Source organism: Myotis nattereri (assembly GCF_964212035.1).
Source record: "Myotis nattereri genome assembly, chromosome: 2".
Taxonomy (NCBI): Eukaryota; Metazoa; Chordata; class Mammalia; order Chiroptera; family Vespertilionidae; genus Myotis; species Myotis nattereri.
The window spans coordinates 174135230-174160815 of NC_138076.1; the positions used below are offsets into that span (position 1 = coordinate 174135230).

The 25586-nt window shown below is 38.6% G+C and overlaps 1 protein-coding gene across 1 annotated transcript in view; it reads right to left on the bottom strand.

Moving 5' to 3' along the window:
• LRRK2 (leucine rich repeat kinase 2) overlaps positions 1-25586 on the bottom strand; it is a 127393-nt gene that overhangs the window by 85895 nt on the left and 15912 nt on the right. The window contains exons 6-14 of the mRNA XM_081082367.1: positions 23087-23221; positions 20354-20485; positions 17122-17241; positions 16508-16650; positions 16336-16415; positions 14505-14611; positions 9010-9139; positions 6209-6333; positions 2055-2167 (exon numbers count right to left, since the gene is read on the bottom strand). Of these exons, the coding sequence (XP_080938493.1) occupies positions 2055-2167; positions 6209-6333; positions 9010-9139; positions 14505-14611; positions 16336-16415; positions 16508-16650; positions 17122-17241; positions 20354-20485; positions 23087-23221 (1085 nt within the window). The remainder of the gene's footprint in view (positions 1-2054; positions 2168-6208; positions 6334-9009; positions 9140-14504; positions 14612-16335; positions 16416-16507; positions 16651-17121; positions 17242-20353; positions 20486-23086; positions 23222-25586) is intronic.

The following is a 25586-nucleotide window of genomic DNA, read 5'->3' on the forward strand; positions in this document are numbered from 1 at the left end:
GGGTGTGTGACCAGCTGCAAACAGCCATCATCCCCTCACCCAGGCTGGCCAGGCACCCCAGTGGGGACCCCAACCCTGATCCAGGACACCCTTCAGGGCAAACCAGCCGGCTACCACTTATGCACCAGGCTCTATCCTATATAGTAAAAGGGTAATATGCCTCCCAGCACCGGGATCAGTGGAGCCGAGAGGCCTCCCAGCACCGCGATCAGTGTGACAGGGGGCAGCGCGCAAACCCCCTGATTGCCCTGCGTCTCAGTGTGTGACAAGGGGCGGGGCCACAACCTAACTATTGGCCTTGTTCTGTTCGTGACAGGGGAAGGCGCCCCAACCCCCAGATCAGCCCTGCTCTGTGCCTGATAGGGGGGAGCTCCCCAACCCCCTGATCGCCCTGCGTCTCTGTGTGTGACAGGATGCAGCGCCCCAACCCCTCACGGGCCCTGCTCTGTGTGTGACGGGGTAGAGCCATAACCTCCCCACCGGCCCTGCCCTGAGTGTGAGAGTAGCGGTGCCCCAACCCCGTGATCGGCCCTGCTCTGTGGGTGATAGAGGGCGGGGCCCCAACCCCCTGATCTGCCCTGCTCTGTGTGTGACAGGGGGGAGCTCCTCAACCCCCTGATGGGCCCTGCTCTGTGAGTGACGGGGGGAGCTCCCCAACCCCGATTGACCCTGCTCTGTGCGTGACAGTGTGCGGAGACCCAACCCCCTGATGGGCCCTGCTCTGTGCGTGACAGGGGGGAGCTCCCCAGTCCCCTGATCCGCCCTGCTCTGTGTGTGACTGGGGCGGGGCCACAACCTCCCTATTGGCCATGCTCTGTTCGTGACAGGGGAAGGCGCCCCAACCCCCAGATCAGCCCTGCTCTGTGCCTGATAGGGGGGAGCTCCCCAACCCCCTGATCTCCCTGCACCTCTGTGTGTGACAGGGTGCTGCGCCCCAACCCCCTGATCGGCCCTGCTCTGTGTGTGATAGGGTGTGGCACCCCAACCCCCCCCCCCCCATGGGCCCTGCTCTGTGTGTGACGGGGTAGAGCCATAACCTCCCCATTGGCCCTGCCCTGAGCGTGACAGTGGTGGCACCCCAACCCCCTGATCCGCCCTGCTCTGTGTGTGACAGGGGGCGGTGCCCCAACTCCCCTATCGGCTCTACTCTGTGCGTGACAGGGGGCAGCGCCCCAACCCTCTGATCGGCCCTGCTCTGTGCATGACAGGGGGTGGTGCCGCAACCTCCCTATCCGCCCTGCTTTGTGCATGACAGGGGCCGGCGCCCAACTTCCCAATCGGCCCTGCTCTGAGCCCGACCATGGGCTGCACCTAGGGATTGGGCCTGCCCTCTGCTACCTGGGAGCAGGCCTAAGCCAGCAGGGCGTTATCTCCCGAGGGGTCCCAGACTGCGAGAGGGCACAGGCCCTCCCCCCCGAGTGCACAAATTTTTGGGCACCGGGCCTCTAGTATTAATTATAATATATTATCAGAAATGCGCATAGATATGTAACTACCTAAAAATGGGAAGAAACAATGCCACACGGAAATACTTCAGAGATTATCTCTGAGGAGAGCAACAAAAGCAAGCAAAGGCAATAGAAGAAGACTTCCATGCTGTGCCACATGTGTCTTCATGGGCCAAACTTTTTGAAATGGGACCAGAAAAGAAAGACAAGCAGCTGGGAGGAGAGATAGAGAAAACAGCAGCCATAGCTCCTGACATCACCCCTGAGGCTCAGCTGTGTATCTGGCTCTTCAGTTCTGTTTCTGGTTGGGCAAATGTGAGTGGCTTTATGTTACTAGCAATCAAAAGAACCTGTCCAAGCCAGGGGTTGATAGCACACTCACAGTTGATCGTTGTAGTTAAAAGTATACTTATCTTAGCGGGAATGGCACACCTCTTCACTCCTGTATCCCTACTGTCATCTTACCACACAACATCTCTAACCACAGAACTTCCTACTATCAGAGTAAACAGAACATAGAAAACTTACACTAAAAATGCCTCCTATTTCCCCAAACTTCATATCCTGATTAACAGTATAAAGGCAGAAAATCTACATTGTACCTACCCTGTTTAAAGATCCCAGGACCAGTTTGTGAATATCATTCCTGAAACACTGATTTGTAACCATTTTTAGCTTGTGTTGATATTCGGTATCTTCTGTGAATTCCTCTGGCATGCCTAAAGGCAAAAATACATACATAGATACGTACATATATACATACTTTTCTCATAAATATTTAAGCTGAACAGATTGTCACTTGCTAGGAATGATCATAATTAACAATATACTGTACTTTTTTTCTAATACATTTTTTTTTTTTACCAAGGGGAAAAAGAACCCTAGCCTCACTTAGGAATTTATAGAAGTAGTTCATCATTGAATATAAAATAAATACAGTGAGTGTGGATGTTTACTGAAAGGAGCAAAAAGCAAGAAGTTATTTTGGTTGAGGAATTTTCTGTGGCAAACAATCTCTTTTTTGTATGAGTAGACTGTACTCATACAAGGAGCTAGAAGATTTTTGTGCAACAATGGACAACTTGAGAAAAGTTCAAATTTATTTGAACTACCAAAAAAAAAGGTCAGATATAAAATGTAGGCAAAAAGAGCAGTTGAAATAATAGTGAAAAAATAAAGATTGCATTTTAGTGCTATGCTGGGAAAGAGCATAGAGTTTTCTGAAAAATTCCCTAAGGCTATATATTGTTATTTAAAGGAAACATATGCCTTATTAAGCTACATTGTAGCTAAACTATCCAAAACTGTTAGAAAAAACCTGGACGTTAAAAAATTGATTATGCAATAGAATATTAAGTAAAATTATTATGAATGAATGAGGTTTCCAAAACCTGAGACTCTAAAAATAATTATTAATAACCAATTATTTATCTTTCACTTTAAAAATTGTATTAACACAAATTATAAATTGGCTGTATGTAGCTTTTCATTTTTTAGCAAATATATGAATGCCCGCTATCAGTTAGTAATTATGGTATCATGAAATTTTCTCACATGCAGGGAATACCACAGTGGATAAGCCAGGCTGGATTCTCAGACTCCTGGAATTTGCAGCCCTCTTTTTTTTCTATTGCTTTATTAGGTATCATCTGCATATTGCCAAGCAAATACATTTTTACTTAATTCAGTTTATTTGTTTTAACAATCCATCTGCAATATTTGTCCTTCTAGCATCATAGTTCTTCTAGCTATTTGAATACAGCTTCTCTCTCTTTTTTTTTTCTGCTTAAATACCATAAGATCTTATTTATATGTGGAATCTAATGAAGAAATAAACTGACAAACAAAATAAGACCAGAGAATGAATACATGAAACAGATTGACAGATCTCAGAGGCTCGGGGCTAGGGGAGAACTGGAAGAGAGTAACCAAAGAACATATATGCACAAATGCATAGTCCATGGACACAGACAATAATGTGGTGAATGCCTGGGGCGGGGGGGAAGAGGAGTGAAAACGGGAGAAATCTGTAGTAGTGTCAATTAAAAAATCAGTCCTTATTTTAAAATTTATTCAAACAGGTTCTGACATTTGCTATTGCTGTAGGATCTTGGGGAAGTCACTTAAACTCTGTGTCTCACTTTCAGTGACCAAGACCACATTAACCTCTGAGGCTGCCCATTACATCACAAGCAGATGTGCCAAGAAAGAGCAGGCCTGTTGAGTAGTAAAAACTTCATGCCACATGTAACAAGTCTTATTAGATATCTTTCTTTTATTAAGACCAAACGAACATTTCCATAAATTTCATTTCTGGATTCTGTTACATCACTGAAGTTCTACTGTCCAGAATGCATCTAATTTCCTTTCCACATAATAGCCCTTTAAACTGTATGGACAGCAAAGTTAATGAGGGCAGAATCCATTATTTAATCATCTCCAGACCCCCAAGGGTTTCAAGCAAAGTGCTTTAGATATAACTGCTGTTCGATACACTGTAGTTGCACAAATGTGTATTGAAAAGTGCCTACTCAAGAGTCAGGCTGCAGTTGAACATCTGGCCCCATTATTTACGATGTCACCTTAAAATATCTGCATCTTTGACTCCGTTTCATCATCTGTAAAATGGCAACAACAACAAAAAGTAGCAACTGCTTGGTGGGTTGCTGCAAGAATTTAAAAAGTTTATATACATAAAGCACTTCCAATAATACCTGACACATTGTTAGGTATTATTGTTATTAGCTATGAATGAGGGGACTTTAATATAGTTTTTGTATCCTTCTGAATCATCTCTTCTCCAAATTAAACAGATTCAGCCCCTCTTACTGTTATTATGGATGTGGTTTTATACTACTAATCACTTTCTTCTATGCACTTTCCAATTTACCTATGCCTCTTCTTAAAGAATTTTATGTTATTTCCACTAGAACTGACATGAGTCAAGAAAGAACAAGCCAAATAATATTTCATTAAAATAACTGGGTCTTGATTATTATTTTTTAAAGCAACTAACTCAATCATTTCAATAAGGTAATGGTATTTTAAAAAGGGAGGAATTGAACAATACTAGATTGAAAGAAATTTAAGAGCCATAACACCAGAGGATATATGTGGTCTTAAATTGGATGCTGAATTATACAAACTTGCTATAATGAACATCTTTGTTTCAATTAAGGAAGTATGAATATGGTCTGGTTAATAAATGATTGCATGTACATCCAGATATCTTAAAAGCACCTCAAATTAACATGTTCAAATCAGAACTATATTTAACCTCAAAACTACTGGGGTACTGATACCACAGTTACTAACAGATACATAGACCGGTATGATAGGTTATAGTATTGTACAGTAAGGTATGGTGCAGCATGGTGTGGTAGAGTGTCAATATGATATGGTAGCATAGAGTAAAGTAGATGATTAAGCCTTTACCTATTAGAGAAATGTATGATAATGGCAGGTTTAGGATGATTTCATTTCAAAAGAAAAAAAAAAACTGGACTTCCAAAAAATTGGAAATTTTATAGAACCTAAAAAAGTAATATCCCTGATATCAATGAGCAGAAAGTCATGCCAAATGTATCTCCTATGCCTTCATCCATCCTCTCCTCCATCGATAGGCCCCCACCATACCATCACCTGCAACCCTACATCCCTGTAACCAGGCTCTCCCCATACCCCTCGCCCTGTACACCACTGTGCTATTGTTACAAACTGCAGATCTGGTCATGACACAACAAGCTTAACCACCTTTAATAAAGTGGAACTGACTTCCAGGAATAAAGCACAAGTTTCTCAGTGTTGCATTCAAGGCCCTATACTTCCAGGCTTGTGCCTGTCCTTCCACATTCGCCCTCAGGCACTGCTCTCCTCTACGGCAGACCACATGGTGCACTTTCTCCTTCTGCTTGAAATGTCCTTCCTGACTTTTCTACCAGGTCAGCCCTGCTCACCCTTCCACGGCAATATCACAGTCTCTGACCTACTCCTTTGAATACATTCTTTATGCCTCCATCAAGTATGATTGTAACCTTTATACAAAGATCTAAAACAGCTCCTCTCCCACTGTCTGAAAATTCATTATTTACATGTCCGTCTACCTCTGAGCTCCTAAAATAGTACAATTATGCTTGCTTTCCCCTCCCCCACCCACCTATCTTTCATACCCTGTAGCCATCACAATGTTTAGAACATGAGGCACTTAATAAATATGTGTTGAATGAATGGAGGAGCAGATGTTTAAACGGACCCTGAAGGACAAGCAGGTCATAATAGATGTAAATAGGAGGTAGAAGAGGGAGGAGATGGGAGCTATTCAGGTTAATGAGTAAAAATCACATGGTTCTGTTTGAGAAAGATTAATTCAGCAACAGTGTAAAAGGTCTGAAAAGAGCCAAGACAAGAAGCGTGAAAATTAGTTAGCTATTTTTATAGTTCAGACAAAAACAAAACAAAAATAACTTGGACTCAGTGATGCCAACAGAAATAGAAAAGACTTATTAAAGACGGATACTCTCCTTGGAAATACTTGCACTGTAATTACTTCTTGTGTAAATAAGTTATTGAACTTTCTTATTAAATTTCCTTATACATTAATCTGTTCCGCATCATTTTCCTTTATTTTGGATTAGTGGAAAGAATTGCATTCGTTAGGCAGAAAATGGCCCTTTAATTTTTGCCTAGAAAGTTCATACTTGTAAGAAGACAAAAATCCATTTAAATTGCTATCTCTTCCCACAGTCAATTATGTAGCTTACCTGGAAGCATAAAATGTAAAATGGCTCGAAGTGCCTCCAGCTGCACTGACAATGATGTCCCGTGACTTTTCATAACTGTTATTATTTTGGGGGCCACTGCTGCCATTACATCCAGGGAAATGTTACTAGAGATACAAGATTGAAATGCTTATTAAAAATACAAACTGATTTCCTTGTACGAGCACCAATTTGAAACAAGTGCATGGAAACAGAACCAATACCTTCTATCAGAAAAGGCTATCTGAAAATGCATTTGAATTCAGTGATATGAGCATACATAATTTTAATTATTCTTTCATTAAACTTTAACCTCAAGAAGTTGAATTCACAGTCACCTGGGCATTCTTTTATTCCCTTTCAAATACTAACAACTCCCATATGGGCGCCACATGGGTTACTGGCAACAACCCTGAAAAGTAGAAGTTATTTCCCCATTTTCCAGATGAACTTAAGTTGATAGATTTTAAATATCAAGGCCCTATCACTAGAAGGTGACAGAGCCAGGGCTGGAAGGTAAACTCACCTGACCCTCAAGGTAAGGGCTCTTTACATCATACTGCATGCCTCTTCTAAAAAACAGCACCAGACTCCTTATACCATCTTCTAATTAGTTTTATTTGCATTAAAGTCTTGATTTCTTTAAGGCATTTTAACTATTCTTTCTTAATTTTATTTCACTAGAGGCCCGATGCACGAAAATTTGTGCAAGAGTAGGCCTTCCTTCCCCTGGTTGCCTACACCAGCTTCCCTCCGGCACCAGGGATCTGGGCTGGCTTCCCTCTGGCCCCGGCTTCCTCAGGAAGGATGTCCGGAAGATGTCCGGTCTAATTAGCACATTACCTTTTTATTATTATAGATTTTCAGTTACAGTTTCCATTTAATATTATTTTATATTAATAATCATAAACTTTACAAATTAAAGTGATCCCCTCGATATTTCAAATACCCACCTGACCCCATACATAGTTATTACAATATTATTGATTATATTCCCTATGCTGAACCTTACATCCCATGACTAGTTTGTTAACTACCAATTTGTACTTCTTCATCACTTCACCTTTGTGCCCCCGTCCCCCAACATCCCTCCCCTCTGGCAACCATCAATCTGTTCTCTGTACCTATGAGTCTGTTTGTGTTTTGATTGTTTGTTTGTTTTGTTCTTTAGATTTCACATATAAGTGAAATCATATGGTACCTGTCTTTCTCTGTCTTATTTCACTTAGCATCATACCCTAGTTTATGTCCATCCATGGTGGTGCAGATGGTAAAATTTCATTCTTTTTTATGGCCAACTAGTATTCACTAAGAACCATATCCTCACTTTGCATGGTTCTATGGTCATTGAAATACAGTCCCTCTTTTCCACCTTAAAGTTCCAGTTTAAACACATTCCCTCTTTGTACCCTCCCTCATTGGGCAATTCCAGCTGAGTTCTCACCACTATGCCTCTTACACATCACTGCCATTGCATCATCACACAGTATGTTATTATCTGTTGACATATCAGTCTCCCCGACTACACAATGAATTTTCAACATAGATGTATTGTCAGTTAACTCTGAATCTCCAGGACTGGAACTGTATGAATATTATATGTGAGCAAATAGCCAGAAACACGAATTGCCCAGAATCTACAAAATCTTAAACTATAGGTTAACTCCACTGTGTTTTCACCTCATTTATAAAGATTCACACACTTGCAGGACCATGAAAATCACTATCTATGATAAACTTCATTTAAATATTCAAGAGCAACTTTTAAATAAGAGAAATTCAACTCAAAGATATGACATATATAAACACAAATAGATTAGCTGGGCTGATGAAGAAAACAATGTAATCCCATTCCTTTTACATCTATAGATGTGCTACATACAATTCCTCATGCTGTATGCATTCCATTTATTCATATTTAATAACAATATTAATAATAATTATGATTTATTGAGTGCTTATTCCACCAGGAATTATCCTCATTTCTTTCTTTAAATTAATTCATTTAATTCTTACACTCTAAACGTACAACTGATACTGTTATTGTTATACCTCTTCACTAATGAGGCACCTGAAATTTAGAGGCAAAACAGTTGGCTCAGATTAGTAGGAAAACCAGGACACGAAATCAGTTTTTAATGCAACGTCTGTGCCATGCAGTTTTCCTATTATGCATGACAGCGTTCTATACAGCCTATTTTTGTTTGACATTTACTCAGACTATGACAAAGTTACCTCACATTCTTTGGCATAAATGTAAAAAGGCCCTGAGCGTATCCTGTAGCCCCATCACCCACCCCCAGATCTGGTCTCTGCTGTGCCTCTAACCAGCCAGGTAGTCTTGACATCTCTGGACTTGGACTAGCTGTGAACAAAAGTTTCCCAGCTAAGGAATAAACAGGAAGAGAAGACAAAGTTAATTTAAATGAAGGGACAACCATAAAAGTTAGTTGTGAAAAATCAACAATTAGAAGCCATATCCTGATCTGAACTTTTATACCTTTCATACACAATAATTTGAAAAACTATTTAAGGTTATGTGCTTTATAATTGCCACTTTGAAAACCGTAGCCAGCACCAAGCATGAAGCACAGATGCAAACCTTCAACATATTTCTACAATCTCTACCATCCCTTTCAATATTCAGATAAGTCTGTGATATCTTGATATGATATTATATTACACAATGTTTCAATTATCAAATGCCTTATTTTTCTTTTCATTCTTAGAAATATGCTTGAAATATTTCTATTCTACCTGGTCCAATATTACATATTCTGCATAAGTTTATGAATCTATATTACCTTCCTTCAAAAAGATGATTCAGCATTTTGCAGCCACTTTCAGCCACTTCAGGGGAGTGTAGATGCCTCTTCATCAACTCCAGCACATTCAGGTAGATTCCTTTTGACAACAGGATTTTTCTGAAATTAACTACAAGATTTTTAAATGTTACTTGTAGAAATGAATACACATAGACTACTAAAGAGTCCAAAATCAGAGGAAAGTATATATACAAGTCTATATGTAGTTTATATTTCATTGACAACTTTACAATCATTAATATTTGCTTCATTATAATATATACTATTTCCAGTGGTTTTTCATTTATGAACCATTTGTGGAGGTTTTAATTTTAAAAGTTTTATTCACCGAGTAAATGGCTACCAATGTAATCACCATACCCTCGGCCATGTGAAAAGAGTGTTTTTGCAGAATGTTTTAAAATATTGCCCTCCAAAGTAAGATTGAAAGTTAAGTTTCATTCTAATATTTAAAATAATTTCATGACATAACTGTATTTATATAGAGCTAAGACTCACTAGGTATATTAGACACCAGTGATCTGGGAAAAGTTACAGGTGTGTGGAGATATTGACCATCCTCTCTCTTTCCTTGAGGGACCATAAGGTGGGGCCAGAGACTGGAACCAGACTGGAACCAGAAGGTAGCCTTGAGCTACCTTCTCCATTTGCCCTAGTGGACTCTAAGAACATTTTCATATCTATGTGTGCCTTCTTAGGTGAAGTAATGGAAAGCCCTGATATAGACCGTAATAATTACTTATTTTCACAAGACTTAAGAAACACATAGATATGTTTTGCAGCTAATTTTACATTACATGTAAATAACCATATCCCAACAATAATGATTACAGAATAATTTTCTTCTTCCAATGAACTTTCTTCACTAAATACAAATCCAATGTCTTAAAGTCTCCATATAAATATAAATTGTTTTGAAACCTCTCTAAAAATATTAATTCCATCATTATACAGTATAAGTCAATACTTTGAAAGCAGTAGAAAATGAAACTTAAAACATTTTAACTTATGTGCTTTTATTTTTTTTTAAATATATTTTATTGATTTTTTTACAGAGAGGAAGGGAGAGAGATAGAGAGTTAGAAACATCGATGAGAGAGAAACATCGATCAGCTGCCTCCTGCACATCCCCCACTGGGGAAGTTCCCGCAACCCAGGTACATGCCCTTGACCGGAATCGAACCTGGGACCTTTCAGTCCGCAGGCTCTATCCACTGAGCCAAACCGGTTATGGCAACTTACGTGCTTTTTAAAAAATGAGTTATCAATCTCAAATTGGGAAAGGAAAAAAAGGGGACAAAACTCAGAAGGAAGTAGAAGTGATATACACATTCTAAATTCCTGCCAAAGCCTGAAAAACTCATACCTTTCAAAGACATCTAAAATATCACACATTAAAATGTGGTAAGACCTTGGTTCTTTTGCTTGGTTACATCAGAAGTTTTAATAACCCCTCCTAAAGTGGTTAAAGTCTAACCAAGGAGATACTTTAAAATATAGAAGTTATTCTAGACAAGCAGTTTGCACATGTTAAGGGTGCCTCAGAATCACCTGTGAATTTGTTAAAACATAGATTGACTGGGTCCCAACTCCAGAATTTATGATTCAGTAGGTCCATATAGGGGTCTAGAATTTACATTTTTGAACAAGTTCCCTGGCAATGTTCCTGGTCCAGAGACCATACTTTAAGAACCACTATCTTGGACGCTAACTCAATTTGAGACTTGAAAATTGAGAACAGAAATTTCATGAAACACTAGACCTAGAGAAGAAATTTCATCATAGAGTCACTTTACAGTTTACAGAACACTTTGTACATTTTATCTCATTTACCAACTGCCTACATAATATTCTTGACTTCATTCCATTTTAGTGATAAATTATCTGCTTTAAAAGACCATTAGCAAGAGGCAACTCCTTCAGGGCTTTACTTCAATAGTCACCTTCTTTCATGGCTGCCTAGTCTCAATTTCATCTCCTCTGACCCCTAACACATTTCCTCCAAAAAAACTGTGTTTTTTTTTTCTTAGCTACCAGGCATATCAGATATTTTTATTTAGTCTTATTATCTCTCTTCCCCACTATGGTTTAAGCTCCATGAGCCTGAGATTTCTATTAAATTGTTTTATCCCAAGTGCCTAAGGCATGGGGTGGTACATAACAGGACTTCAATAATTAATTAATTAAAAATGAAAACATATGTCACTATGTTTGATTCTTTGCCTTAAGATCACAATGGCAGAGTCTAATGGACTGGCTGCCAATCCAGTCATATTTCTAGAAAAACCACAGCCAGCCCTGCACATTCAATGTTCTCAAGTGTATTTCAAGGAGAAGTTGCCCACGAGGGCTGGTGAGCGAGCTGCTCAATGCCTTAATGATCTCCGAAGGCAGAACTCCAAGGATGACTCAAAGGGGTCTGTGGGCAGTTTACCTGGCAGGTGGCCAAGAGCAAAGAAGTAGGAACCAGAAAGAGTAGAAAACTGGTTCTGAACAAAAATATCAAGGTCGACTTCAAATGTAACTGATCTCCTGACACCCTAATAAAGGAGCAGGCCAAATCTCACAAGTCATGACTGTTTTGTTGACATATCAATGACGGCGATTTCTAGGTAAAGAATCACAGCACTGACGCCATGTTGTTCGTGCATGGCACTCCACGCAATGACAGCCCAGTGTGGCCCTTACTTTCAGGAGCGAGGTCCCTATCCAGGCTCCGTGCAGTACAAGCTGGGATTGGAGAAGAGCAATGCCTTTTCTTACCACTCCTGCCCCGTTATTATCCCCACACACACCCCCTGTCTGCCTGCAAGGACTCCTGCCACCCCAAGCCTTTTATTCAAGTGCCACCAGAGAGGTGGAGGGAGAAAGGAAGAAAAGGAAGAACAAACGCTTTTCCCCCTGGATTTCCCTTCCATAACGGCATAAGAAAACATGCAAGAGGTAGTTTCTTGATTCTTTTCACTAAACGCAGGTTCTCTAGTACACTGGTCCCTGTCTCAGATTTTCAGTATTTTCCTTTCTCCAAAAATATTCTGCAAGAGCTGTCAATTCCCAACGCCTTTATAATCATTTGCAGATCTCTCTGTAGCTCCTGTTGGGTGGCCACAGGCAGTGGTTGACTTTACACTTCCCTGGAGACCCAAGAGCCAGTATACCCAGTGGTCAGTGTCAGACCACACCAGATTATAACTCTACACATCCATATGCAACACACTCAAGGGGCAGACTCAGTGAACACCAAAGCCCCACTGAAGCATGTCCTGCTTCATAAGGGCGTCTCCTGCACAGCAGCTCTTCCACGGTAGTCACAAATGGTCCCCCAGCCAATTGTCCTGGAGGTCAATTCCTCCCAGTGACACCAACAGCAATTAAAGCTCAGCTACAACAAGACTGTGCACACAGCACACAAAGGGGTGCACATAGAGCAAGCATGTCAAACGCATGGCCAGCGGGCTGCGAGTTTGACATGCTTGACCTAGCGCCATGATCGGCAAACCACAGCTTGCAAGCAACATGCGGCTCTTTGGCCCCTTGAGTATGGCTCTTCCACAAAATACCACGTGCGGGCGCACACGTACAGTGCAATTGAAACTTCGTGGCCCATGTGCGGAAGTCGGTATTTTGTGGAAGAGCCGGTATTTTGTGGAAGAGCACATGTGGCTCACGAGCCGCGGTTTGTGGAGCCGCAGTTTGCCGGGCCGCAGTTTGCCGACCACTGACCTAGAGTGTCTACCTCAGGTGATCGGGGAGGCTGAGCCACTGGGGCCTATAGGACACCTACCACATAACGCCACTCTGTCAACTTAAGGAGGCTTAGCAGCTCTATCCAATACATAGAAACAAACACAGGGAAGCAGCCAAAATGCAGAGACAAAGAAATATGTCACAAATAAAAGAAATGGAAACACTGGATATAGAGTTCAAAACCAAGGTTATAAGGTTACTCAACAATCTTCTAGAAACCTCCAAGGGACTTAGTGAGATTTTCAAAGATCTTAGTGAGAATGCCAAAAAAAAAAAAAAAGACCAGTCAAAAATTAAGCATACACCAACTTAAATAAAGAATAATATACAGGGATTCAATAGTAGACTTGTGGATCCCAAGAATCAAATCAATGATTTGAAAAATGAGGAAGCAAAAAACACCCAACTAGAAGAGCAAAAAGAAAAAAGAATCCAAAAATATGAAGATAGTGTAAGAAGCCTCTGGGACAACTTCAAGCATACCAACATCCGAATTATGGGGGTGCCAGGAGAAGAGAGAGAGCAAGATATTAAAAACCTATTTGAAGAAATAATGACAGAAAACTTCCCCTACCTGGTGAAAGAAATAGACTTACAAGTCCAGGAAGCACAGAGAACCCCAAACAAGAGAACCACATCAAGCCACATTATAATTAAAATCCCAAGAGCTAAAGACAAAGTGAGAATCTTAAAAGCAGCAAGAAAAAAGCAGTTAGTTACCTACAGGGACTGCCCACTCAACTGTCAGCTGATTTCTCAACAGAAACTATGCAGGCCAGAAGGGAATGGCAAGAAATATTCAAAGTGATTAATAACAAGGACCTAGCAAAGCTATCATTTAGAATTGAAAGTCAGATAAAGAGCTTCACAAACAAGAAAAAGCTAAAAGAGTTCATCACCACCAAACCAGTATTATATGAAATGTTGAAGAGTATTCTTTAAGAAGAGGAAGAAGAAAAAGGTGAAGATAAAAAATATCAACAACAAAATGGCAACAAATACATAGGTATCAACAATTGAATCTAAAAATCAAACAAATAAGAAATCTAATAAACAGAATAAGCTGGTGAATAAAATAGAATCATTGGCATGGAAATGGAACAGACTGATGATTCTCAAAGGAAAGGGAGGGGGGCGGGAAGAGATTAAACAAAGATCTTATATGAATGTATGCATTACCTATGGACACAGACAATAGAGTGAGGAAGGCCTGGGGTGGGGTAGGGCAGAAACTGGGTTGAGGGGAGCTATGGGGGGAAGAAAGAGGGACATCTGTAATAATCTCAACAATAAAGATTTTTTAAAAAAGAAACTGGTTCATAAAATAGAATATAGGCATACATTGGAAAACTATCCAGGCATTAAAAAATGAAAATGTAAGGATTTATATTTATCAACACAAAAAAATGTACACTTTGTCTGTATAAGAGTATATGATCCCATTTCTGCAAAAAAAAAAGGGAAATATTTTGTCTATATGATGTGTGAGTACATACAGAGAAGTCCAGAAGAAACACATCAAAGTATTTATTTTCTTAATTTTTTTACCTATATATCAGATATGTATATATATAGAGAGAGAGATGTATAATATACATGATGCATGTATATACTTACTATCTATATCAGATATATACATATGACATTTTTAACAATGTGTTGCTTTTATAATGTAAAAAACACAAAATGTGTTTCTTTTTATTAAAAAACAATGGTGTGCCCCTTACCATTTTGTTCTAGGAGAGTGCACAAAGCGTTTGCAGATGCCTGAAAGACTTCTTTTGACGAAGAATGCATCAGCATGGAGAGCATCACTTCCCGATGAGCTGGGAACCTTGCACAAATTCAACCACAATGTTAATCTTTCCAATCATGATCCCAAATATTCACTTCTCTACTCTCTCTAACAAAATACAAGGGCATCTACATATTTTATATCACTTCCACTTACAAGATTGAATTATGGGTAATCACTTTTATATGTATTTAAAAGTTAGATTTAAATCCATTAAATGCTAATAAATTAGTATTTCTGTCTTCAAAGTTGATAAGCAGTAGAAGGGGGAAAAGACTTAGCAAATCTATGAAGAAGTGGTTAGATTTAAAAGAGAAAGCCTGGCTGGCATGGCTCAGTGGTTGAGCGTTGACCTATGAACCAGGAGATCAAGGTTCGATTCCCGGTCAGGGCATACGCCTGGGTTGCGTGCTTGATCTCCAGTAGGGGGCATGCACGAGGCAGCTAATCAATGATTCTCTCTCATCATTGATGTTTCTTCCTCTCCAAAATCTATCTATCTATCTATCTATCTATCTATCTATCTATTAAAATGGATAAAATGAAAAAAAGGATATAATGGAAGCAAGAAAGGAAAAACAAAAAATTGTAAAGAAGCAGTGTGAGTTTTTGAAATACAGAGCACAGGTATTTTCTTTTAACAATGTATTTATTTTAAAGATTCCTATGGCTATTGACAAATCAGTGTGCTATGAAGTGAAATTCATAACTGCAACATGAATCTACCTTACCCAAACCTCTTGGAAAGATTGCTCAAGGTAAATCAGGATTAGCATTTCCTTTCAAAATAGAGATGTTTAATTAAATAGCAAGTGTGTTATTAATTCTATTCTAATTGGCAGTGGGTCACTATGCAAACGGGCTATAAGGAATGGATATTACTATTTAAATTTCCAAGATAAGTCATTTAAATACTGAGAACAAACAGCACAAGTGTAAGCAGCTGCCACAAGACATGGGTGTGGCCCTGATACAAATCCGATATACACAGATCTCCTGTTTACAGTTTGTATCTTTGGAAAGAAGGTCCATCTTATGAGGCTTGACTAGCATTCCCATAGAAAGCCTCCTCAAGAGGTATCAGCTACAAATAATGCACCCAGAAGAAGGCAGGTCAACACTGCAACATCAAGTAGGGAATCACTACAGGAGTCTTCTAAACACATTTAACTCCTGATAGTGACAACCTGCTGGCTAGCCACTGCAACAGAAAAAGTCACAGGTGACTGCAATTTCTATCATCTGAGACTATTTAAAATGGCATTATTTAAAATATATATTTTTGTTGATCTCAGAAAAGAAGGGAGGGGGAGAGAGAGATAGAAACATCAATACTGAGAGAATCATTGATAGGCTGCCTCCTGCACGCCCTCTACTGAGGATCGAGCCTGCAACTTGGGCACCCGCTCTTACGAGGACTCTAACAAGGAACTCCTGGATGCTCAACCCCTGGGCCACGCCAGCCAGGCTAGAATGGCATTTTTAAATGAACAGCCATAAAATTATAAGGTTCTTTCTTGATGATTCATAGTTTACTGAATGACTCTTGACTCCAAATGTCACAGTAATAACTCAAACACACAACCTTTTACTAATTCCTGAAGGCAATGGGATCACAATACTATATATCCACTACTATTTTGTGAAGGGACTTAAAACATATGTGCTTATATCAAAAATATAACAATGAAATTCGCAGTTATGGTATTTTATATGCATTGATTAGAAATATAATTAAAACATATAAAATCAAAACAACTGACTGGCCATCTTCATCTCCAATCTTCTCGTGCAAACTGTTCTGATACATAAGGAGATTGTTTAAGGCCCAGCAGGCAGCCTCCTGGATTAGGGGAGGGGGAAAAAAAAAACTTGTCAAAACATAAATCATTGAACAAACAATTTTGAATAACTGTAATATTTATGGAGTCCAACCTGCACATGCTTGTTCTTTCTATGCCAAGTTAGGGCTTTGTAACAGGCTTCTAGCCAAAACAATTTATCTTCTTCCTCATCATCTTCATTCTCCTCATTTTCATTCTTTACCTCTAAGTCTTGATTTAAAAAAATGGTCTCAGCTTGAAAAGAACATAAATATATGTCTTACTTACAGTTTGAACAACCAGCTCTAAGTCCATATTTTGAAACAAAACAAACATAGTGAGGTATTCATTAGTAGCGGCTTTGGTTAATTATAAAGAACTTTTTAATAATATATCACACACCTCATGACACTGCTATCCCATCTAGCTAATTGGCCAAATGAGGAAGAGGAAATCAAACAAAACTACTGGACTGGAGGAAGATTAATGAAGATTAGCTGCCCCATAACAGAGTCAAGTCAAAGATGTACTGGTGTATGAACTTGGGAAATGTTAATCCCCTTGAAAGTATCCTCTACTGGAAAATGAATTACATTAGGACAGAAAGGGCGCTTAATGGGTCCTTCTCTACATATGACTTTCTTGTTATGATGTTATCTTGTTATAATGTGAATAGTCAGGATCAAATGTACCTGTAAGAATTTCCTTTTTAGTAAAGTTACTTACTGAGGAGCGCTAAACAGCTGAGCCCTGCGATTTGCAGCGTTGCATTCTTTGAATACCGCTGCACAGCTTCCACCACAAACTCATGCACCTCGTTTAATACCAGGATATTAAAAAAATTACCTGAAAGTTAAGTGAAATATTAGATGTATTCTCACTCATGGAACTTAAATTAACTTTAATTATATAACAGTATTTAAATCAGTAAGTTTAAGTAGTGAATAGTTTAATGACATTAAAACATACATTTGCCTTAATTAAAATAGCTTAATATGATGGCATTAAGTTTTAAAAATTTATTTCATGCAGTCATTCAATAATCTTATGTAGGCAATGGAACTGACTGGGCAAAATTAACATGGTTGGGTGATATTAACCTTGTGTTCTTTGACTCCCTCTCATGCCATCATTATATGAAAACAATGAGGTGTCTGTTATACATGGCTCTACAATATTCATTGTACATAATAGTTTAAGTTTCCTGTCTTCTGAAAGATGGGGGGCGGGGAGAGGTTAAGGCCCTCCCTTGTCATTAAATGCTTTTGCTGAAACATCCTTCTTTCGCTTAAAGGAATACTGCTAAGAAAATCTATTGGCACACTTATTACTTGATCTTGTCTGTGGAAATCCCAGAAGAAAACCAAGCAAATATTTCAACAACTTTAACCCAACCCAGAAGAAGTCCCCCACCTTTTTACACTCATTCTTCCAAGAATCAACACATCATTCAAAAAATCTAAATCCTGAATAGGAAAAAATAAATGATAATTCCTGAAAGATGTGCCTCTTTCCATTCAGCTTGTTTGTAATTCACTAACCGTTGCCAGGTTTCCTTGTAGAAGTAAGAATGGCACTCCTATTTAGCCATAAATGTAATTAAATGATCCCTGAGAAACAAAGCCAGAATTGGAAAAGTTCCTATATAATAAAACACCTAAAACACACTAGAGAGCAATCAGTGCTTTCAAAATCAAAAGGTAGTTTTACTAGGCATAGCTCTTCGTTACCAATACCCTCACACGTTCTGCCTCTTCCAGATGCACCCACTAAGCAGACATGCTCCCAGCCCTTCGTGATCTCTGGTCTTGGAGTCATTTTAAAAAGATTCTCTTCTACTTTTATCCATTTACCTAAACTTGGTTCTTCTCCCTACTATTATTCCCCTGCCACTGCCAGCTCTGTGACTGGGCAAATACCAGTAAGACTGGCCCCATCTTATTTTCAGATAATTTCTGTAAAAACACATAGTAAATTATATAAGGCTTTCAATGTATTAAACCCCTAATTAGATTACATAATTTGACAAAATGCTAAGTATTTATATCTTGACTTTGAGTTTTTATTTTAATTATGAAGAGAAAGCTAAAAGTTTTATCCAGCTTCTTTTGAAACAATAACAGAGACAATAAATTCTCTAGTTTTTAAATGGAACACATACTAAACCTGTTGAGAAATCAATGAGAGAGAAAAATGCATCCTTATCTGAAGATAAATTTAATGGCTTTTTATTTTCAAAAAGTTACAGAACAACACAAAACTTAGTGATTTGCTATTTTTTCTGGTTCATTTAATTTCAATAGCATAATGCTGCGCACCCTTCATGTGCCATGACAGACCTATTTGGTAAGCAAGTACCATTTCCCTACGCCCAACAATGAAACCACTTCCTCTGATTCATTACCGGGGATTAAGGTAAACTCAGAATTGTAATATAAGTGGAGCAAGCTGTAACTTGACTTGTAAATTGCAGAACATGAAATAGAGGATTGTATGTTAGTATGGTAATCAATGGTCTATTTTAAGAAATGAAGAGTGGAATTACATTAAAATGCTCTCAAATATCATGTAGCAAGATCTTCATGAAGATTATGACCTTCATGAAACATAATAAATAAAAATCTCACCTGATAAAAAACGATATACTAGTAATGCCTACTATGTCTTAGAAGAAATGCTTTTGTTTAGGGGATGCAGAAATCCCAGCTCACAGCCTGATTTCACCACTTATTCACTACGTGATCTTGGGTGGCACACACAGACTTGCTGAACTGGGTCCTCATGTGTAGTAGGTATGGCGATGTGGTAACATGTCTTAATATTTGAACTTTTATTTCCTAGTTTCCAAAGTCATTTCTTATATATAATATTGTTGTTTTATTGATCCTTTAAATCAGGGGTCCTCAAACTACAGCCCGCGGGCCACATGCAAATACAAATATTGTATTTGTTCCCGTTTTGTTTTTTTACTTCAAAATAAGATATGTGCAGTGTGCATAGGAATTTGTTCATAGTTTTTTTTAAAACTATAGTCTGGCCCTCCAACGGTCTGAGGGACAGTGAACTGGCCCCCTGTTTAAAAGTTTGAGGACCCCTGCTTTAAATGATCCTGGAAGATGGGTTGGGGAGGAGTGGGGCAGGGAGGTTCAACAAGAAGTTGAAACAAGGACTGTGGGATGAAGGGAAATGGACTAGCCAGGGTAGCCTTGTAGGAAAGTATGGGTCACTCAGATCAACAGACTAGCCCCGGACTCTCTCCAAGATAGGGTAGCTCGACCAGAGTCCCCCACATCCAGCTGGGACCTTAAAACGATTCTGAAGTCCTCCTAGATCAGTCCTGTGCCCTAACTCCTGCAAGTCCTGAGGATCTGTAACTTAGATCCACAGTATTTGCAGAGATTAAGCTCAGTCAGAGATGCTCACAAGCATACAGGAAGACAAGACTGTCACAGACTGGCAGCACAGAAGCACTAAGGTTAAACTCCCAAGAACTTCTTATATTGGAATTCTCAGATACAAAACACATGATAGCTATGGATTAATAATTAAAGAAAACCAAAAATATTTCAACACAAAATTCTGGATAGTGTTAACCTCTGTAGAGAAAGCAGAAAAAGAAAGAGCCCAGAGTAGCTTTTATCAAACTGGCAATGTACTAACATCCAAGTTGACTGGAGAGTCCTTTTGCCTAGTGCTTCACATTTTCTGCATATTATTCTCATTCTTTATACGTGAACTATTTACATAACGATACTTTAAATATCACACTAACAATAAGACTTCTCTTACCCACATCTATTTTTTGCCACTCCTTTTAAAATTCCTCCTAAGCATGACAGGACAGTTTACAATTTTACAGTATTTCCATCTAATATATGTCAGAATAAAATATACATATGCTATATATACTTACATCATAGAGACTGTGATAATAAATGAACCAAGAATTATAACTCACCTAACGTAAGTCTATGGAGCAAGCAGCAACTCACTTCTTGAATTTTTTCATTGACAGGGAATGCTTTCATGGCTTCTACCACAATGTTGTAACACCTGACGTTGCCACTCATGAGGACTTCAACATTGTTGCCTAAATTTAGAGAAATCCTAATCATCATTAAGGTAAGAATTTTCCCTCATAAATACACATACAAAGACTTCTTACTGTAAATCTCTGGCAGCATAATGGCTACATTTCCAAATTTAAATACCGTGCTTTGTCAAATAGCTATAAAAATACTATGCTGTTCATTGCAAATATAATAGGATTTAGGATTCATCTCTAGCATTAAAGGAAAGTTGCTTTATTGCTGTTTCTTGGCTTAAAAACTTAAACAAGATAAAGGGGAAATTGAGAGTGTTTTTATATAAGTATAAAAATATCATTATTACATAAAAATATAATGCCTTGGCCATAAATGTTCCAATAAGTGAATTTAGGGCCTATTCCCTAATGAGGCACTAGTATATCAGATAAAGTCTTTTAATTGTTCCTTTTCCTCAAATCAACAAAAGAAAAATGAAGATTCCATTCCATAATTAAACAGCTAAAGTCAGCTAAGAGCAATTTTCTGTCCATTCCAGAAGGGGAGCAGAACAGCCAGTGTGCAAGGCAACAAAAGGTGGGGGACAGGGAGGAGAGGCAGCATACTAAACTATATGGCTAAGGGCCAAACACTGGTGAACAGAAAGGAAGGAAAGAATCCACTGGGAAAGGCAGTTAATTAACAGAGAGAGGGAGTGTGCGAGCAGAACCTATATGGAAAAAACTACATGGCTGAATGAAATGTTGACTATTATTAAAACAACAAAAAAAGATGTTTGCAAAGTATTTTTATTTCTTTTTCAGCATAGCCAAACTAACCATTTTCCTAAAAAATATATTTTTATGTTTAAGTTGTACTAAAAATATTAAATATGGAAAAACATGTTAAAATGAAAGAAAAATGGGCTCTTAAAAACAGTTTTCTGCATTTACTCAGAATAGCAGACATGATTTTCTCTATGACTCAATGGTAAATGTCTTCCAAGTACCATCAGTGTTCAAAACACTGACTGTTTAAATTTGTTACTTTCTTTGACCTTTACATTATGAATCAACACATTTTCCCTGGGGTTATGGCAGATGTGGGTGGGAAACACTGAATTTCAAAAGCAGCCAGCCCCAAATCTATACTAATAAAAGCATAATATGCTAATAATATGCTAATTAGACCGGATGTCCTTCCAAGGAAGCTGGGACTGCGAGGGAAGCCCAGGTTCTGGGTGCCAGAGGGAAGTCGGTGCCAGCAGCCAGGGGAAGGAAGGTCTACTCTTGTATGAATTTTGTGCATCGGGCCTCTGGTAGATAAATAAATGTATAAATATAGCCAAGGAAAAGTAAAATTAAGAATATATTCAGTTGGTTGACAGTGGATGACTCAGAGAAATCTAAAAGTATGTCCATTATCTATTATTGCTCAGTCCCATCTACTTCCAAGTGGTTAATTTCCTGGGGATAAAAAAAAATGATGGATTTTAAAACCATCACAAAGAAAGGGCTTTCTTTCACAAGGGACCGGGGTTTTTACTGAAGTCTCAGACCTGCAGATTTCCATGTCTGAAACCATGTGTGCATATTTATGTACAATACCATATATGTGAAATACAAATTAGGTAATAATATGGTCAATGTTTTTATAACACATTACATAACAGAGACTAGTCTGCATTTTTTCACATCATTTAACCCATTTAATCTCATGTGAAGATGGAAGTATTACTAAATAAATGCATGTGTATGTCCTGGATAAACCCTCCCAGATAATACCTGAAATACAAAATGCTCATACACGTATAAAAGTAACAGAATCTGAAGCATTATCTGAACCCATTGACAATCACTGGTAGCATCCACAGCAGATTAATTTTTTATCTGTACTTTTTTGTGATTTCAAAACATCAAAAAATGCTAAACAAGATCACAACAAAGTTTAAACTCCTTCCTGTGGCTGTTTGGGTCCTTTAAGATCTTGCTATGTCTCTATTCTCATCCACTGACTCTTATCAAGCCCTGCCACCACCTCCATTAAATGACACCCGAACACACACTTGGGGCTGTGCATGTGCATACACACACACATGCACACACACACATGCACACACACGCATGCACACACACATACACACTCTGAAACACACAGTTTACTGAGCTACTTTTATCTTCTTAAATGAACTGTGCTCTCTCTTGCTCTGGCATCTTTATACTTATCATGCCCCCTCTCTGGGCCACTTTACCTACACTTCCACCTCCCTACACACAAAAAAAGCTCTTCTCATCATTCAAGTCTTTGTTGAGAGATCATGCCTCATGCACTGTTTATTCTCCTAATCCAAGGTACTTCGGCCAACTCTTGCCTTATAATACATCGCAGTCACCTATGTATTTATCTGTATCTCCCATAGTACTATGGGCTCCAAAAAGGCAATAAATATGTTTATATTTTCTACTAACAGTTTTCCCCATACCAAGCCCAGAGCCAACTCCAGTACAGCATCAATAAATAAAAACCAATTAAATGAATAAATAAATGAATGGGTTCAGCATCCACAAGTTTCTAAATAATAAAAATATTTTTAAAACACACTCAGGAAAAAATATATTGTAATTGTTCACACACACAAAAAGAAATCATGTACATAGGCTACTTACAAGGACTTGCTAGGGAATGTAAACAGCGCAGTACGTAAAGCACAATTTCCTCCTCATCTTTAAAGTTTTTTAACGCAGTTAGCAATATCATATAATCTTTATTCTCGACAAATTCAGTCAGTTGCTCCTCTGAAACTAAAAAATGAACGGCAAAATACTGAAAAAGCTTAAAGATGACATGAAATTTTTAATTAATCAAAAATATAATATTCATGATAGTTGTGCGAGACACAATAAATACAATAGAGATATGTTTATATATATCAGCAAAAAGCCCTTCCTAAATTTTTTTAAATATATTTCATTGATTTCAGAGAGGAAGGAAGAGAGAAAGAGATAGAAACATCCATGATGAGAGAGAATCATGGACCAGCTGCCTCCTGCAAGTCCCCGACTGGGGATCGAGCCCACAACCCGGGCATGTGCCCTTGACCAGAATTGAACCTGGGACCCCCCAGGTCACAGGCCGACACTCTATCCACTGAGCCAAACCAGCCAGGGCCCTTCCTAAAATTTTATAGTGGAGAAAGAACTATTGAGATTAAAATAATTTTTTTTGACCTATATTAGTTTCTCCACGATTTCAAATGTAAGAGTATTAGTCATCAGTTCTCAGAAAAACAAAATTATTTACAGTTCCATTTGGGGGATTTGGGAGAATCCTGACCAATGACTAATAAAGATAACCTATGGGAAGTAAACATACCACAATACTGAAAAGGGAGTGGTTAACTGTAACTGCTGAAGGACAGCTCAGCTAAATCTATCAGTTCAAGAGGAATGCACATCAGCAAATGACAAGTAATTAGACTTTCAAACGCTCTGTCTTAATGGTCTTGATTTCATCAGCAATCAAAAATTATCATTAATTTTCATAATAAAAGTCTCTTGATCAAGCCAATGAGTTCCATTTAGAGTTGTTTTATTGGATGAGAACTTCAAACACATGTACAAAAATCTGATTTATCCAGACTGAGCAAAGCACTGGCAAAAATGTTAGAAAATGCAGCACTCTTCATGATCAGTATTACTTTTTGTTTTTCAGCTTTTTACCAATGGCCCATATAATATAATGTGAAATTAGGTTCTTCTAGTAAGTATCATGAGCCTTTCATTTTGTGGAGCAGATTCTACAGCATACTTTCAAATTTTGAAAAGTAACTTTCCAGGTGCCACTAAGTCCTGGAGATACTCCTTGGAAAATTTAGCAATTTTCCTACTCTACATTGACAACCATAATACTGTCAGCACTGTTGAACTTTCTACTGAATAAGATCTTGACCTTCCCTGGTGCTTCTCCATATGTCATGGACGGGTCCCACATGCTGGTGAGTGTGCTGTTAGCCCTTCTTCCCTGAGGAAGAATATGCCCCTAACACAGAAGATTGGAGGCCCTGTAGGACAATAAAACCTCAAACTGTACTTTGCCCAATTCTTCACAAGAGCCTCGCTGCAAGATAAAACATTTATAGAAGATAGCCCAAAAGACATGCAGTTCTTCCATTCATTACTCACAGCAAATTCTTCTCCCCAAGTATGATCATCTAGCAGGCCCATGCTGCTCTGACTCTTGACAGAGTGTCTTTCAATGAAATACATTTTGTATTCCTTGCATATTGTGTGTACTTTATCATCTCATCCAAGGAAACCTTTGGGGTGATTTCTCAGGTCTCTCATGAGACCCATTGCCTGTCCTCATAAGTGAGTTTTCTTTTATCTCAAGTAAATTTGTAACCAATGATGTTTACCTCTTTTCTTTGCCAGATAGGAAGCAAAGAGCCAAATTTCTGGTCCAATAATTTGCAAATGCACAGGACCTGAGGTAGGTAGTAAATTGAACCTATCATTTTCTTATCATCTTCCCTTCACCCATTTCCTCATCATTTTTTTCTCTAGTATGTATAAATATCTATATGCTGTTTAAAGTCCTTCTGGAATGAGCTGGAATTCAACAGTATAAGGTGATCTATCCTATTCCTGGAGCTGCCAGACACTAGAGTGGTAAACTGATAAGGACACAGGGCCCACATAAATTATTCTCATCCTAAACCCCCAGCACAGTCAGCTCTCATAATGATGCAAAAGCTGCTCTCAAAATATAGTGAACTGCAATGGTGGCAGCTAGCTGTGTGCCCTCAGGCAGGTTGCTCATTTCACCTGATCCATTTCCCCATCCGGCCAGTGAAAGGATGAAAGGATCCGAACAACTCTAAAATTACATGATAATTTCTGTTATCAATCTCAGTGCCATCTGATAAAAAAACATATTGGGCTTTTTCCTAAGGGGCACTTTGTAAATCTCCTGAGTCTGTAATGCAGAGCTGTTACCAATTTCTAACATCTCCGGTGATGACTCAACGTCATAAACCCAAATTTAACCTATGCTTGTCTTCAGTTTTATTCTTTCTTTCTTAACACCTACACATTTGGTTTGCAAAGTGAACCTTATGTCTTGTTAAGCAATGGAAGAAAGTGTACTATGATTACATAATTTATAGCC